The sequence below is a fragment of the Palaemon carinicauda genome, chromosome 38 (assembly GCF_036898095.1).
Source record: "Palaemon carinicauda isolate YSFRI2023 chromosome 38, ASM3689809v2, whole genome shotgun sequence".
In the NCBI taxonomy this organism is placed as follows: domain Eukaryota; kingdom Metazoa; phylum Arthropoda; class Malacostraca; order Decapoda; family Palaemonidae; genus Palaemon; species Palaemon carinicauda.
Window position 1 is genome coordinate 69,670,476 of NC_090762.1, and position 19,008 is coordinate 69,689,483.

General features: G+C 39.3%; 1 protein-coding gene across 2 annotated transcripts in view; it reads left to right on the top strand.

Moving 5' to 3' along the window:
- The window catches only part of LOC137630237 (activating signal cointegrator 1 complex subunit 1-like), a 147,782-nt gene that overhangs the window by 87,269 nt on the left and 41,505 nt on the right, over positions 1–19,008 (top strand). For both annotated transcript variants that reach the window (XM_068361696.1, XM_068361697.1), the window contains exon 4: positions 13,572–13,723. In XM_068361696.1, the coding sequence (XP_068217797.1) occupies positions 13,572–13,723 (152 nt within the window). The remainder of the gene's footprint in view (positions 1–13,571; positions 13,724–19,008) is intronic.

Below are 19,008 nucleotides of genomic sequence, written 5' to 3' on the forward strand. Positions count from 1 at the left end.
AAATCTGCAGTGACATTATTGTTGGAGTGGATAATACCTCTTGATTCAACATGCACAGGCACAGTTGAGTGTCTTTGTTCAAACAACTGACTCATGATTATTACAAAAGTTTAATATAACATTATTTTTACTATCTGAAATAATAAGATCCACTAAGGCAGCTCCTGTGTCTAGCAGTTTACTGTAAAATTTTCTAACTTTACATCTTACTAGAGAAGAGAGGTAAGATTCTCTACATCTGGTCATGACCAAGTAGCTCCAAATATACTGTAGGATAGGCCATAAGGGGTCTTTGATTGCATAGTAATTATTTCGATTGGGTATTTATAAATGGGTCAAGTACCAAACCTGACTATACAATTATCTATCTACCATGGCACTTCCCTCAATTTTGGAATGTATTCGACACCAATAAAGAAAGAAGGGGGATTTTTTTCTCATTCCTCTTTCTGATGAGGAACTCGGCCGAGTTTGGTTGGTACTGCTTGGGTGGTACAACCTACTTTAACCTACCCCATTTTATACCACAAATGAAGTTTCATATGTTGACTCCCCTACTGCCGCTTCCTCAGCGCTCAAGGTAGCAGCAAGGCCTTTCGGAACTGTGTCACAATCACTCACCATTCATTTTTATTCCTAGCACATTCTTTTGCCTCTATCACATCTATTCTCCTGTCACCTAGGATTTTCTTCACTCCATCCATCCACCCCAATCTTGGCCTTCCTCTTGCACTTCTCCCATCAACTCTTGCATTCATCACCTTCTTCAGCAGACAACCATTTTCCATCCTGTATACATGGCCAAATCGCCTTAACCCATCATATCCACTCTAACTGCTATTTCATTTCTCACAACCGTTCTCACCCTTACTAATTTGTTCCTAACCCTATCCAATCGAGATACACCAGCCATACTCCTGGAACATATTCAATTTCTGTCTCTCCGTCACTTTCATTCCCCACAACTTTGATTCATACATCACATTGTTACAATCACTTTCTCATACAGAACTCTCTTTACATTCATCCTTAACACTTTATTCCTTACCACTCGCTTCACTGCCCCCAACACTTTATATTCTTAATTCACTCTGATGTACATGTTTCCACTCCACCATTTGCAGCAACAACAGTACCCAAGTATTTAAACTGATCTACTTCCTCAAGTTACTCTCCATTCAACATGACATTCAATCTGGGCACAAACTTCCCCTCTCAGACAGTTCATAACCTTATTCTCACCCACATTAACTTGCAACTTCCCTCACACACCCTTCCAAACTTTGTCACTAATTGACACAGCTTCTCCGAGTCTGCAACTAATACAGTATCATTTGCAAACAACAACTGATTCACCTCCCACTCATTATCAATCATATCTATCAGTTTCAATTCATGACCAAGCACTCGAGCATTCAGCTCCATCAACAAACAAATTGAACAACCATGGTAACATCACACAGACCTGTCTCAGCCCCACTCTCACTGGATGCCACTCACTCACTTCATTCCATATCCTAACACATGCTTTACTGTCTATGTATAAGCTCTTCACTGCTTGCAACAACCTTCCACTAATTCCATATAACTTTATTGCATTTCACATTGCATCCCTATCAACTCTATCATTAGCTTTCTTCAGATCCATAAATGCAAAATATACCTTTTGTTGAATATTTCTTGCATATATACATAACAATAAAAATCTGATCCACACATCTCTTACCTCTTATAAAGCCACCCTGCCATTCTAAGATTGCATCCTCAGTTTTGTCCACAGGCCTATTAATGAACACTCTACCACACACTTTTCCAACCACTCTCAACAAACTAGTACCCCTAGAATTACACCACTCATGCACCTCTCCCTTACCTTGGATAGCGGAATAATACATGCACACACCCAGTTCATAGGTACCACTGACAACATGAAACAAACAATCTCACCAATCATTCAAGTACAGTCACACCCCCTTCCTTTAACATCTCAACCTTCATGCCATCCATATCAGGTGCTTTTCCTGCTCTCATTTCATCTAGTGCTCTCTTCACTTCCTGTCTTGTAATATTTATCTCATTCTCATCTCCCATCACTGGCACCTCAACACCTGCAACAGCAATTATATCTGCCTCCATATTATCCTCAACATTCAGCAACCTTTCAAAATATTCAGCCTACCTTTTGCTTCCTCCTCTCTTTTCAAAAACTTTCAATTTTCATCTTTCACTGTGTCTTCATTCCTTTGTCCACCCTTCCTTACTCTCATCACTTGTGTCTAAAACTTCTTATTCTCTTCATATGAACATCCCAATCTCTGACCCCACCTCCAGTCAGCCGCCCTCTTTGCCTCAGCTACCTTATGTTTTACTTCCAACTTTTTTCTCTATATATTTCATATTTCTTTGTAATTACTCTGCAGCCATTCTTCTAATGCCCACATTTTCTTAACAGGTCAGGATAATTGTGTGAAAGCCATTGTTATTGTCAACAGTAGATTGGCAACATTTTAAGGTAGTAAGGGGGACTAAGATATCAAGATAGGAGTGCCGGCTGAGATAACAGGGGTTTCTAAAGTTTTTGTATAATGAACAGATGAATAAAGGTTTTGTAATGCAAAGGGTTTTTGTGTATATTCAGTTTTATTTATTTGTCAAATTTATATTTTTCACAAATGTAATCGTTAATTTTCTTTGAAATGGTAAATTTCCATGTGTTTGAAGTGTCCACCTTGATACCTCAGAGTAAGGCAAATTGTTTCCTTCACTAAAATGTAGGCACATGATTTAGGGTACAGATTATTTTATTAATTTTTCTGTTAATTGTGGAATTTTATATATATATATATATATATATATATATATATATATATATATATATATATATATGTATACATAAATATATATATATATATATATATATATATATATATATATATATATATATATACACATACATACATACATACATACATATACCAAGGCACTTTCCCCAATTTTGGGGGGTAGCCAACATCAAACAAATGAAACAAAAAAGGGGACCTCTCCTCTCTACGTTCCTCCCAGCCTGACGAGGAACTCAACCGAGTTTGGCTGGTACTGCTAGGGTACCACAGCCCACCCTCCCCCGTTATCCACCACAGATGAAGCTTCATATATATATATATATATATATATATATATATATATATATATATATATATATATATATATATATACATACATAAATATACCAAGGCACTTCCCCCAATTTTGGGGGGTAGCCAACATCAAACAAATGAAACAAAAAAGGAGACCTCTCCTCTCTACGTTCCTCCCAGCCTGACGAGGGACTCAATCGAGTTCGGCTGGTACTGCTAGGGTACCACAACCCACCCTCCGCCGTTATCCACCACAGATGAAGCTTCATAAAGCTGAATCCCTTACTGCGGCCACCTTCGCGGTCATCCAAGGCATCGGAGGAAGCAGCAGGGTCTACCGGAACTGCGTCACAATTGCTCGCCATTCATTCCTATTTCTAGCACACTCTCTTATCTCTCTCACATCTATCCTCCTATAACCCAGAGTTTCCTTCACTCCATCCATCCACCCAAACATTGGCCTTCCTCTTGTACTTCTCCCATCAACTCTTGTATTCATCACCTTCTTTAGCAGACAGCCATTTTCCATTCTCTCAACATGGCCAAACCACCTCAACACATTCATATCCACTCTAGCTGCTAACTCATTTCTTACACCCGTTCTCACTCTCACTACTTCGTTCCTAACCCTATCTACTCGAGATACACCAGCCATACTCCTCAGACACTTCATCTCAAACACATTCAATTTCTGTCTCTCCGTCACTTTCATTCCCCACAACTCCGATCCATACATCACAGTGTATACAATCACTTTCTCATACAGAACTCTCTTTACATTCATGCCCAACCCTCTATTTTTTAATACTCCCTCAACTCCCCCGACACTTTGCATCCTTCATTCACTCTCTGATGTACATCTGCTTCCACTCCACCATTTGCTGCAACAACAGACCCCAAGTACTTAAACTGATCCACCTCCTCAAGTAACTCTCCATTCAACCTCGCACCACCTTCCCTTCTCGTACATCTCATAACCTTACTCTTACCCACATTAACTCTCAACTTTTTTCTCTCACGCACCCTTCCAAATTCTGTCACTAATCGGCCAAGCTTCTCTTCCGCGTCTGCAACCATTACAGTATCATCCGCAAGCAACAACTGATTTACCTCCCATTCATGGTCATTCTCGTCTACCAGTTTCAATCCTCGTCCAAGCACTCGAGCATTCACCTCTCTCACCAGTCCATCAACATACAAGTTAAACATCCCCGTCTCAGCCCCACTCTCACCGGAAACCAATCGCTCACTTCATTTCCTATCCTATCACATGCTTTACTACCTTTGTAGAAACTTTTCACTACTTGCAACAACCTTCCACCAACTCCATATAACCTCATCACATTCCACATATCTTCGCTCTCAATTCTATCATACGCTTACTCCAGATCCATAAACGCAACATACACCTCCTTACCTTTTGCTAAATATTTCTCGCATATCTGCCTAACTGTAAAAATCTGATTCATACAACCCCTACCTCTTCTAAAACCACCCTGTACTTCTAAGATTGCATTCTCTGTTTTATCCTTAATCCTATTAATCAGTACTCTACCATACACTTTTCCCACCACACTCAACAAACTAATACCCCTTGAATTACAACACTCATGCACATCTCCCTTACCCTTATATAATGGTACAATACACACACGAACCCAATCTATTGGTACCATTGACAACACAAAACACATATTAAACAACCTCACCAACCATTCAAGTACAGTCATACCCCCTTCCTTCAACATCTCAGCTCTCACACCATCCATACCAGATGCTTTTCCTACTCTCGTTTCATCTAGTACTCTCCTCACTTCCTCTCTTGTAATATCTCTCTCATTCTCATCTCCCATCACCGGCACCTCAACACCTGCAACAACAATTATATCTGCCTCCCTATTATCCTCAACATTCAGTAAATTTTCAAAATACTCCGCCCACCTTTTCCTTGCCTCCTCTCCTTTTAACAACCTTCCATTTCCATCTTTCACTGTCTCTTCAATTCTTGAACCAGCCTTCCTTACTCTCTTCACTTCTTTCCAAAACTTCTTCTTATTCTCTTCATATGAATGACCCAATCCCTGACCCCACCTCAGGTCAGCTGCCCTCTTTGCCTCACTTACCTTGCGCTTTACTTTCACATTTTTCTCTCTTTATCTTTCATACTTCTCTACACTAATACTCTGCAGCCATTCTTCAAAAGTCCTCTTTTTCTCTTCCACTTCTACCTTCACTCCTTCATTCCACCATTCACTACCCTTCCTCATGCTGCCTCCAACAAACTTCTTGCTACACACATCACTTGCAATCCCAACAAAATTTTCTTTTACTAACTTCCACTCCTCCTCTAAATTACCAGTTTCTCTTACTTTCACTTCGTCGTATGCCATTTTCAACCTTTCTTAATATTTACTTTTTACCCCTGGTTTTATTAGCTCCTCAACCCTCACTAGCTCCCTTTTACATCCACCTACTCTATTCCCCCACTCTTTTGCTGCAACTAATTTTCCTTCCACCAAAAAATTATCAGACATACTGTTAGCCATGCACGTCTTTCATTCTTCCAAACATTATTTTAGTTATCAACACATAATCCATTAACGCCCTTTCTACCACTCTTCTATTTGCCACTCTTACCCTTGTATACTTGTTTTTATCTTTCTTTTTGAAAAAGCTAGAACTTGTCACCATCTCTTGCTCAACACACACATTTACCAGTCTCTCACCACTCTCATTTTCACCTGGTACACCATACTTCCCAATGACACCTTTTACCACTCCAGCGCCCACTCAAGCATTTAAGTCACCCATGACAACTACATAATTCCTTCTACCCAGTCCTTTTACACACCTAGTTAATTCATTCCAGAACTCATTCTGCTCTTCTTCACTTTTCTCACAACCTGGCCCATACGCATTAACAGAAGCCCAACATTCCCTACCCAACCTAACCCTTACCCACATTAACTTAGATGATATCTCCTTCCATTCCACTACTTTACCTGTCATCCATTCACTCAGCAATAAAGCCACACCTTCTCTTGCTCTTCCCCTTTCAATCCCAGACACTCTACCAGACATTTCACCAAACATCACTTCACCTTTCCCTTTTATCTTTGTCTCACACAAAGCCACCATATCCATCCTTCTATCCCTAAACATACTTCCAATCTCACATCTTTTGCTCTCTATCGTACTACATCCACTCACATTCAAACACCCCAAAACTAGAGTGCGAGGAGCAGTCACTCTCTCCCTAGCTCCACCTCTTTGATGTCTCACAGGATAATACAGGAGAGGGGGTTCCCAGTCCCCTCATCCCGTCCCATTTAGTCGCCTCTTACGCAGGGATACGTTGGCACTATTCTAATTGTTTTTATGTCCCCGTGGCCACAGGGGGCATATATATATATATATATATATATACATATATATATATATATATATACACATATATATATATTTATATATACATATATATATATATATATATATATATTTATATATATATATATATATATATAGATATATAAAAATATATATATATATGTATATATATATATATATACATATATATTTATATATATATATATATATATATATATATATATATATATATATATATGTATATGTATATATATATATATATATATATATATATATATATATATATATACATATATAATTTTATATATATATATATATATATATATATATATATATATATATATATGTATATATATATATATATATATATATATATATATATATATATATATATATATATATATATATATACACATATATATATGATCATTATTATTTCATTAAAGATTATGGCTGCCTCAGTGGCATTTATCTTGTAACAGAGCTCAATTGCTCTGATTTTTCTTTTCTCATTAGTACTGCATGCCACCAGTAACTGCTCTGTTGGTTGTTGGTAGATGGGAGAGCAAGATTTTACCAAAAAATTACTAAATGTAAACTGTCAAATACAAAGTATGATTGAGTTCAGCTTATACACATTGTGATAGGGTGCATGGTGTCTCTCCCATCTTTAGGCAAGAAGTGGATGAAAGTAGGCTCGGTGGGATTGTCAAGTCGGGCGCTGGTCGCTGATTGGTCCCTGTGAGCGGAGGCCCCGTGCCAAGCCTAGGAAGGAGCTGCTCTCTCATTGGCTGAAGCACTTACTGGGAGTTGATCTGTCACAGTCAGGCTGCTACTACACTCACAGTCCTCGGAGTTAGGGGGGTCTGAATAAGTCCAGGTGGGGTTCCTAGTGCTGCATGCTGATTGGCCAATGTGCTGCCTTGAGTGGGGCTTGGCATCAAGAAATCTGGTCTTTCGCTCATATTCCAGGTCTTGTTGAGTCACGACTGCTTCCTGATTGGTTGAGGCACTTGGCAGTAGTCTTAGTTACACGCAGGCTATTGGGTTGCTGATTGTCATCGGGCATGTCGATGTTGGCAAGAGGTTGGGTGGTGTTCCTATAACAGGAGGGAGGAGGAACATCTCTTAGGTCGTGTTAAGGTTTGGTTATTCCTGTTTGATAAGCAGGGCCTCCAGGATCCTATGATGATTTTACTGAATTTTACATGTGTTACTATAAAACCTAAAGGCCCTTCTAGTTTTCAACTAAATTTTGATAACTATATCAATGTATACTCACAGAATGATGGTCTATTAGAAACCATAAACAAAATTTTAATTAAAACAATTATATCTATAAATTAGCTTTATTATTTTAATATTAAATTACAAAATTGATAAAAATCAAAGTGTGAATATGAAAATGTGTCACGGTTTCTGATGCAAAATTTACCAAGGATTCCAAAGGTTTTCGAATGATGAAAATCATACGAATAAAAAAAGCCTTTGAGTTTCAAGTCACTCATATGGGAAAACCTAGCTTTGAAATATCCTGCTTTAAAGTTTACACAACAAATTTATGCTTTTATGGTACCTGGTCCCCTCACTTTTCAGAGAATAGCCTAATACTATCTCCTGTTGGGACGGAGGTGGTTCATGAAGCACCACCTCACTCATAGTTGCAGGAAATTCAGAAGCTACCAGCATTTTAGCCTGGGTCCCTTATTAGCTGAAGTCTCTTTTCTTTTTTCTTATGGGGCTCTTGAGCTACTTCATAGTCTTTTGATTTCCTTCTAAACTATTGATTTTCCTACAGGTGAACTCATTTTGTTCTCAAATAGGTAGCTTGCTTTATATCTAATGTTGTGTATCATTAGGAATTTCCACTTCTTTTTCTTTGTTATTTCTACTCTCTTCCATTTCTTCATTGCCATCACCGGACGGATGGTTTAAAATCATCGTCATCACAACGCCAATAGAATCATCATCAACAAATCTTTTTTCAGTAAAAACATTGGCTGGTCTTCATGGTTTTGGGGGTCCGAGTCGTGTTATGATTGTCAGCAACTTATTTTTATTTGTTTTTCTGATATTTCCCATCTATTACTGTCTCTTATCCTTGCATGCCTTTTCTGTTTACTCTCAGTTATTATTTTTCTTTACAGTTTACATGAAAATTGTAGCAAATGTAATCAAGTGGATAAAAGTATGCACTATCTGGAAGCTTTCAAAAAGCATGTGCATGTTTAGGGTAACTGAACTACGTCACAGGATATTTAGTTGTCTCCGTATCTCCCTTTCGTTGCCATTTGACAATAGAAGAAAAACATATCATGTAGCTGTTGATTATTATTCATGTAAAGGTAGAACACACCAAATGATATGATTTTGTGATTATTTTGTGTTATGGATACTTGTGTTAAAGGGTGATTTTTATCTTTTAATATCTTAGATAGAACTTAAATACTACTGTACAGTATACATCTGGCAGCAGCACACGTAAAGGTTATCAGAAATGATTAAAACAGAAAATCCATGTTTGCACCCCCAGCAACCCCCACCCAAGCAAGCCGGTCTCTTAACAACAAAAACCTCACCAGGGGAGTTCCCCTTAACTCCTCACCTCCAAAGATGCTTGTGGTCTTGGACATATCCAAGAATGGCTAGCGCACCCACCTTAGGAATGAAATTCCCTCAGGTGTGTGTTTCCCAGAAGAAAAGCACTTGCATATTACCCCGTTGGAGATGCACCCGACATTCCTAGCACTATAAGCTTTCCAATAGAGCGCACTCATTATTATTGATCAGCAACACTGAAATTGCAGTTTATGTCAACATTGAGGAGGGAATGTCTGGTAGTCTTTAGCAATTTTAAAAAGCAGTGCATTTTTAAATATAAAACTTACCCGCTGGTTATATAAAAGAGCTGAAGTCCCTGACGCCAGCTCTTTTATATAACCAGCGGGTAAGTATATTCAAAAATTTATTTTATTATGAAAATATCATATTTGAGACATGACTATAGTAATAAGATAGTAATGTTTTAGATACTGGTATTGATGTCTTCCCCTTTCTTTCCAGCTCTCAAGATGATATATTTACCCCTGGTTGACAAATTTATAACAGCATATCAAAATAGGCTCAATTAGAAATATTTTCACTGGAGAACACTGGTGCACAAAACTTTTCTCAGGTTGTTAGGAGATAGAAGGTAGTCATCCCCTTTTTGCACCTCTACAGATCCAGCTGTTTAACATCTTGGGATTTTAAACCAGTCTTCTTGGTTATAGGAACTTCTTAGAGCTGTCTGCAAGATTGATTCCAGGCAAGGGCAATGTTCTACTTTATTAACATGCTTAGTTGCCAGAAGCAGGATGTAAGTTCAGAGTGGCCCCTACAATGTTGCTTGGTGGAAAGGATTCTACCTTTCTAGGAATCACCAGCAATCGACCTATTAGCCACAAGGCAAAAGGAAATTCCAGGCTCCCTAGGAATCACAAGCAATTAATCTATTAGCACAAGGCAACAGGAAACTCTAGGCTCTCTAGGAATTACCAACAATCAACCTATTAGCTACAAGGCAACAGGAAATTCCAGGCTCTCTAGGAATCCCCAACAATTGACCTATTAGCCACAAGGCAGTAGGAAACTCCAGGGTCTCTTGGAATCACAAGCAATCAACTTATAGTCACAAGGCAACAGGAAACTCTAGGTTCTCTAGAAATCACCAGCAATCAACCTATTAGCCACAAGGCAACAGGAAACTCCAGGCTCTGTAGGAATCACCAGCAATCAACCTATTAGCCACAACACAACAGGAAACTTCCTACTCTCTGGGAATCACCAGCAATCCACCTATTAGCCATAAGGCAACAGGAAACTCCAGGCTCTCTAGGAATCTTCAGTAATCGACCTACTGTGTTAGCCATATGGCAACGGAAAACTCTAGGCTCTCTACGAATATCCAGTAATGGACCTGTTAGTCACAAGGCAACTGGAAACTTGAATTGTGCATCTGTCTTTACTCCCTCTGCTAGATTCACTGAGTAATCAACAGGCTATTGATGACATTAGGTCTCAGGATGACCTTGGTGGCTCCCATGTGGCTGTATGCCAAATGGTATCAGGATTTGCTGATACACCTTGTCGAGGTGCCATCCTTTGTAATCAGTGTCATAGCAGGGATATTTTTCTGGTTTGATCCTCTAAATTAAAAATAGCTGAATTTCTTATCTTCCTTTGTTGAGATTAGCTTGTCAATCTCTGCAGTGAAAGGCTATTGCTCAGTATTGAGCCAGGTCTTCAGACTGAAAGAATTTGACCTTTCCTCTTTGTAGGATCTATAAATGCCCAATAAGATCTTCATGTTGTTGCACCCACCAGGGCATTTAGGGCCCAGAGTAGGATGTGACCAGTGTTCTAAAGTCTCTTTGGCATGCCCCATTTAAATTTTTCAGATTAGTATCCGACTTTTATCTGCCTATTCTGTCTTTCAGCAAGCCTTAGCTTTAGCAAAGCGAGTTAGAGGGTTTTTGACGTCTTGTATACCACTAGTCATTCCAAAGTATAGAAGTAGGTCTCTTTAGCTTGTTCCCGAGTTTGTAGCCATGACCCAACTGTTCTCAATACCAGCTTTGAGTCTTCCATCTCTTTTCAAGAGGCATTCACAGGGGATCAGAATGACTAGCTTTGCACTCTTCAGTGGTCCACGATGCTATCTTAAGAGGAATCTGCGATTCTGCCCTGATCTTCAAAGTATTTTCTTAGCACTTACAGGATAAAGAAAAATATATCTCAGAACTCTGTTTTTACTTGCTTTGTGAGGCCATTGTATGCTTGTACCCACACCAGTGAAGGCGTTGAAGATCCAACTCAAGCTCACTAAGTTGACCAAGAACTTGTCAATGGCTTAGGTATTTAGAAAGGAGTTCACTAACACAGATTTCCTTTACATCCGTCTACTTGTGGGGAGATACCTCCTAAGTCCTTGAGTACCTTCTACCATTCTTTCTTCCCCTTCACTTGAGGTGCAACAGCCATGGCCACTATGAGCTGGACCGGACATCAAATGCAAGTGAGCAACTTAACCAAATAACCTTTCTTTTCAGACAATGTCTGATAAGGTATATATCCCCTACCCTCCCTGATGAGAGGGAGGATGGATAAAATGTATATGAACCCATTTCCTAATTTATATACATTCAGACAACATATCCTGTACAATCACATTCATTAGTGACAATAATGTGTACTTTTATTTTCTGACAAATTTCAACATAGGCAGCAACATCTAGCAGCTACAGCAGGGAGGGTACATCAGCATTGTTCCCATGAAGTGGCTGTTTTAAAGGGACATGTTATCTTTCAAATTATCATAGTGGCTTACTTGTAATTTCAGGCTAAGTTTTTACTGGAAAAAGGGTTATGAGGGAAAACTGAAATTATGAAAATGCTATATTTATAATGTATGGTTTCAATTTGCAAGCACTCATTAAGAATTAAATCTATTTGTCTGAAAAATGTATTTTAGGCATGAGCCTACTTAACTTGCGTATGATAGTTATTAATGCAAACTATTCTTTTTTAACTGAGTCATAAAGGATAAAAGGAAGAAAAATATAATTCACTTGATTAAATTTTTTTATGGAAATATGAAACATGAGGTGTCCTAAGAAACATTTGATCCACCTGAATACTGAATGTCACTGTATGTCATCTGACAAGATGCAGAAAGGGTTTTTCAGCTTTAAAGGCATGCCAACCTTTTGGTGTCAGGGAGACAAATTTTCTCATGTTGTTATTGTTTAGGAAGATTGCCTCCTGACTAGTACAGTGGTAACGTGTTTGCCTAGCCTAGCATTTGCATGGCAGTAGATTAATCCTTGCTCGAGGCTGTGAGTTTAAGCTGTTTACTGGGGTTTGTATAGTCAGGAAAAGAAATTAATGTAAAAGTTTGTGATTTTAAAAGACTTAGGTTTGTATAGTTTGGATAAATACAAGTTACTTTTTAATTTTTTATTTTTATATTTGTCATCCTTGGAGGTAATTGACCACATTAGCCTGGTTGATGATGGTACTTCACAAGGTTTTTTTTATATATTAAGTTGCATTTTGGCAAAACTTATTTGGTTTATAATACTTGATTGACCAAGCTTCACTGGCTGACATTTTGAGGATACAAATCAATCTTGATTTAATCACTATTCATAGCTAAGTGTTAAGCATAAATATGGTAGAAGTTTCTTCAATACTTAGAATACTATTTGAATATTTCTTATCAGAGTAATTTTATTAGTTATGAGTTTTTAACTCTGCTAAACTTCTGTAATTACAATAAATGAAATAAGGAAATTTTGTCAATATGTGATTGTTGGTGTGCTACAGCACATTTTTGCCTTCTGACCTTATTTTTGGTGACTAAATTTTACTTAAGATAAAGGAAATTTAAGTAAAATAAGTAAAGTTTATAGAAATGAAATGTAATTTAGACATTCATAGGAATGTAGACTGGAAACAGAGATTATTTAAGTTCTTAGCTGGTAACAAAGAATATTTTTCTTACCGTTTATGATTATTGTTTTACAGCACATTTTGCCGTTAAAGTACTGTGTGGTCTCCAAGGACTTTTCTGTGAAAGACTAGAACACAGCATCCAACACGACATAAATACCAAAAAAATATGGACTCCCCAGCTTTAGGGCCAGTGTATTAACATGCAAAGCTTTGATTCAGTGTATATGAGAGAGACTCGAGTCCAGGCACATTTGAACTCGACACAGCACTTCAGTTGCTGAAATTTGTCTGCTATGAGTGATGTCATTACTATGTCATCCATCTCATAGAAAAGAACCATCATCCCAGTTGACTTAACTTTAAGAGAGATGGGCTTAGTTAATGAACAGTCCTGAAGACTACACAGCACTTCCCCCAAACATAGGTTTTTCCTCTCAATTGTCGTTATTTTCCTATTGTATTCTGCAAAAGCTCTGTAACGTTTATTTGTTTATTTATGCATGTGTATATGTGTTACAGGTAGGTTCCTAAAATTATCCTTTTAATTCACAGTTATTGTTGGTAGAGATATCAAGACAGTGCGACAGGCAAGAATTAAAGTAGAGCTATTAGTGGAACAAGCCAGAAGAAAAATGCCTTTTACACACTTCTTGTCAATGCCAATAAACAGCTCCTCGGTGCAAGAGAGATTCTTGGAGTTTAAGGTACAGTATGTGAAAGACTGATTTTCATCTTGGTACTGTCTATAACTTTTTAGATAATTAATTGCATATATTACTTGCATACATATACTTAGAAATAATAGAAATATTCAAGTTTTTTGCCTAATTTTTTACATACTGTAATACAAGACAGTATATCTCACATTATAATATAAAATAGTTCTAATTATAAAATTTTTCATATTTTTCATTGACTTACTTAGATTTTTAGCTGAAAATTTTCTAATAGTTAAAAGAGTATTATTTTTGTTATGGCAAAACCTATAATCTTGCTCAAGTTATAATGGGCAAAGCTTAATCTAAAATTTCCATTATTACTGTATTGATATTTATATTATGCTTGGAGTTACCTGTACTGTACATTTGTTTGCAGGATGATATGCACTTGGTATATGCTAAGATTATAAATTACTTTAAATGATGAGTATTGAATTGTCATCCTTTTATTACATGGAACTGTCTTTGCAAAACTTTCATAAAAATGTAACAAGGAAAGATATACAAGTGATAATTCAAAGGAACACACTCAATGTAATATACATAATACATCACTTTAATTGTTGATTTTTTTCTATATTATACATAAATCTTTAAACTAGTTATTTTACATTTAAATTGACATTTTAGCACACATTCATGAGTGCAGTGAACTTGGAGAGGCTATTGAGGCTCCTGTGAATGGGTGTTTAACAGTCATTGATTGGCATTTCAGCACCTCTCAGGAATCTAAGACCTCTCACGAGTTGCCACAGTTGGAACTTGCTCGTTGGGCCTTAGACAGAGTGAATTCTCAGATCTCCAGACCTGAAAATTCACTGTATTAGAGGGCCCAGTAAGTTCTGGGCTTCTCACTCTCTTGACAGACAAGATTTCATGTGTCCAAGGGTACAGTACAAGCCAATTTCCTCTTTCCTGGAATGTCTGCTCTGACAAAGCCACCAGACGGCTTCCTGGATCAACCGGGGCGGTGCAGTTGCCAACTTCACCATTACTCAGGATTTATCAAATCTTGAGATGTTGACAAAGTGCAGCAAGTTTGTGCACACCAGTCAATGAAGCAATCAACCACATGGGTCCTGAAGAATAGGGATGCTGTTGTTTCCCAATTCTCACGAATGCAACCCATTTTTTCCAAGAAGACAAGTATTGTCGTTTTGTTGTATTGGAATTGTACTCTTCTATGAGGTAAATTTTCTCCTTCGCAACTCCGAACTTTCTTTGAGCCACAAGGGCGAGAAAATCATGAGCCGAAGGGTTTTCATTATTCAAGAGGAAGCGAAGACAGTCTTCTGTTGAACATCCTGGGACAGCACTGGAGATGGTAGAGGGACCTGGAGAGGTTTGAGTTCCAGAACAAGAGGATACTAATTGCTCTAGGGCTACTTGGGAGCTACTAGAGCCACTTCTCTCTTGAAAGTCCGCAGCTTGTTCAGGACTTTCATTTGGAGGTTGAATGGAGAAAATAGGTAAATGTAAGATCACTGGTTCCAATCCAGGGACATCGCATCCGTTCCTGTCGCTTCCAGGTCTAATTTTGGTGCTATATACCAGGGAAGTTTCTTGTTGAAGCTTGTCGCAAAGAGATCTATTTGCAGTTTGGGACTTGCTCTAGGATGAAACAGAATGATTTTGCATCTAGAGACCATTCCGTTTCTAGAGGCTTGGATCTTAATAGGGTGTCGGCCGTCACATTGCGAACCCCTTCTAGCTGTACTGCTGAGAGATGCTAATTTCTCTGCTAAAGCGAGAATGCCTAGAATCACATGGTTGATCTGAGGAGACCTAGAGCCCTATTTGTTGACTCAGTGGACTGTTATCCTGTTATTGATGACTAATTTGATGTGTGGTTTCGTCTTTGGGTTCAGTCTTTATAGTCATGAACACTGCCATAGCTTCCAAAATGTGACTGACCACCGACCCTGTACTTTTTTGGAAGGGGAATGTCCCCCCAACCTTGTTCCATGATGTCAGTGTGAATAGTCACGGAAGGAGGAGGATACTGCAGAGGGATATGTAGCGACAAACATATGGCAATGGACCACGGCTTAAGCTGCTTTTGCAGTAAGACCGGGGTTTTGTGGCGAAGATCCCTCCAAGCATTTGATGCCTTTCTTCTTCAGACTCTGTTGACATATTTGAGTCTTGCCTTTAAGATTGGGTCTGTCACATCAGTGAACTGCAGTGAACCCAAGACACTTTCCTGCTGCCGCCTGATGAGTACTCTAGAACGAAGTAGACACCTGACAGATTTTGTGATTTCCTTTCTCTTGCCTTACATTAGAGAGAGGGTGTGTTACTTTAGATTCCAGTGAAGTCCTAGCCACTGGAATTTCTGAGCTGGAGACAGGCTGGACTTTCGAGGTTGATTTGAAAGCCCAGAGACTAGGAATTTCATGACTTCTTGAGCTGTCAGAAGACATTCCGACTTCGTTGCAGCCCAGACTAGCCAGTCATCCAAGTATACCATTACCTGGAGGCCTCTGTTTCATAATTGTTGGAAGATGGCCTTGACTAGCTTTGTGAAAATCTTTGGAGCTATACTTAGTCCGAAGGGCATAGCTCTGAATACATAGGCCTTTCTTGGTAGTCTGAAACCAAGGTAGGGAGAGAAGTGCTGACCTATCGGAAGATACCAATAGGTGTCTGTAAGATTTATCGAGACGGTGTAGGTCTTGGGGTAGTAGGGTCCGTATTTGCTAGATAGTTAGCATCTGGAACTTGTAATTCAGAATTAATTTGTTTAGTTGGGACAAGTCCAGAATATTTGGAAGAGTGTTCGAATCTTTCTTGGGCACGCAGAATATCCACCCTTGAAGTTCATGGATTTTGTGCAACGGATGACTCCCTTCCGGAGAAGATCCTGTACATAATCCTCTAAGAATGGGGTTGTGGGTTGTAAGAATCTCTTGAACTGAGTGGTTTCTGTCTCCATTTCCAGCCCAGTTCCTTTGAGACTGCTTCAAAGTCGTCCCCCTACCAGTAGCTCCTCGTTATTGTGAAGGACCTGCTTCTTTAGACGCCTTGCCTCTACTTCCTCGGCCTCTAGACTGACCGCCCCTTCCAGACCTTCCTCTGCCAAAAGTTGTGGTGGCTCTCTCATATACAGGATTGAAGGCTGGAGACTGTGATACATACTGCTGGGGAATCATGTACACAGTTTGGAGGATGGCAGCAACTGAGGCTGTCGTGACAGGAAAGGATTTCCTTTCTTAGAAGGGTCTTCTAGGTTTCTTGCCCTTGGGTTGAGGTCCTTCTCCAGGGGTAGATTTCCTTTTAGAGGACATGTCCCACTTTTGCGTAAGGCTGTTATTCTTCTGAGCCGCTCTGTCCATGACTTCCTTAACCAATTTCTTGGGGAAGAGATCTTTCCCCCAGATGTTGGAGTCAATCAGCCTCTTAGGCTCATGCCTGACAGTTGCTGCGGCTAGGACATGTTCTCTACATGCTCTTCTGGCTAAGAAGAAAGCATGGAGATCTCTATGGAAAGTAGCCATGTGAGTTTTTGCCAAGACTGGGAAAAGATCAGATTTGGAATCATTCCCAATTAGCATCTCCAAACAGGTCTGGAAGGATAAAGATACAGATATTCTTTCTTTAGCTTCCAGTTCTCCCTTCAATACGGATTCGGGAATTCTAGGCTGCCTCTCATTAAATTGCTTGCCTCTGATGTCCTTATCGAGTTTTCCAACAGTAAAAATGTGTTGGACATCTTCCCAACTGTTTGAGTCATTAGGGAGAGCTAGGGAGACAGGTTTGCATTTCTCTAGCACTGACAATGGTCTACCCTTTACTAGCGCCTTCTTCACAGCCTCTAAACCTTTAGAGGTGAAGAGAAGGTCAGTATCCTTGGGAGCAACAAAGGTGGCCTGCTTCCTGCTGAAAGTAGAAAGTTTGGTATTAGTAAATTCGGCCATTTTAAGCTCCTTGACCAATAGGGACTGAGCCTTGCTATGGACCAAGATGATAGTTTCCTTAGGGATTGTATCATCCTTAATGGACACTTCCGAGTTAAGCCTTACATAAGGATAACTGCCAATCGAGGGGAAGAAATCTAAGTCGAAGACCACCTTAGAACCCATACTTTCTCCTATGTGGAGGTACCATTCACTCAATCAGGCAGGCTCAAAGCTGGCGGAGCCTAAGATGTAGGTGCTTGTTAACCCTTCTACTCCCAATGGACGTACTGGTATGTTTCACAAAGCTCATCCCTTAACCCCCATGGACGTACCGGTACGTCCTTGCAAAAAAAACTATTTGAATTTTTTTTGCATATTTTTGATAACTTTATGAAAAACTTCAGGCATTTTCCAAAATAATGAGACCAACCTGACCTCTATGACGAAAAATAAGGCTGTCAGCGCAATCTGAAAAAAAAATATTGCAAAACGTGCTTGAGAAAGAAAAACGCCTGGGGGTTAAGGGTTGGAAAGTTCCAAATAGCCTTGGGGGTAAAAGGGTTAAAAAGCTTCTATCTTTGCCTCGAAAGATGCTTGACCATGTTTATGTTTGGCATGTAATTTTTCCATGAATGCCTTCATGGATGCCATAAACTCCAATCGACCCGGGAACAAAGGCTTATCCGCTATAGGAACAGGGGTCGAAGTAGATGCAGTGGCCATAGGCACAGGGATGAGGGAACAAGCTGAAGAAGTACTGGGTACTGTACTCACCGGATGGACATCCAGTGACTCACCAGAGTCTTCCATGGTCAGCGGGATCCTCTCCCTCTCTGATGGTACCAGTGGGAGTTGAACCGTCGGTAACTGGTGACCAAAAACAGTGGTCACCATGGCCTTGGGAAAGAGGAGGTCCTCAAGTTCCATGGAAGGAAGATAAGGGGCACCTTGTGGAGAGCTATTCTGAAAGCCTCCAACCCAGTGACGAATGGTCTTCTGACTCCGCGCTTTCACATCCTGGGAGACGTCGGTAGCGTGGAAGCCATTGTCTTTTAGGTCCTTGCAAACCTGTCAGTTGGAAGGTTCCCAAATTGCAAGAGGCCCTTTTGGAAAAACATAACAGTCCGGATGTTTCTGGTAAGTCTTGTGGCCACAGGGGAACTTGACCCACCTGGTACAGGTTACCGTCAAACACTCCATGTTATCAGCAATCTGTAAAGAAGGGAAAATTTCAATGAGTACAAATCATGAAAATTTTTTTTATCTTAACATAAGTATACAGTATAAATAGAAATACTGGAGAAATATGCTTAAAAATATTTTTGTGAATGAGCCATGTCGTCCTGATGGACGTTCCTTATTGGCAGCTTT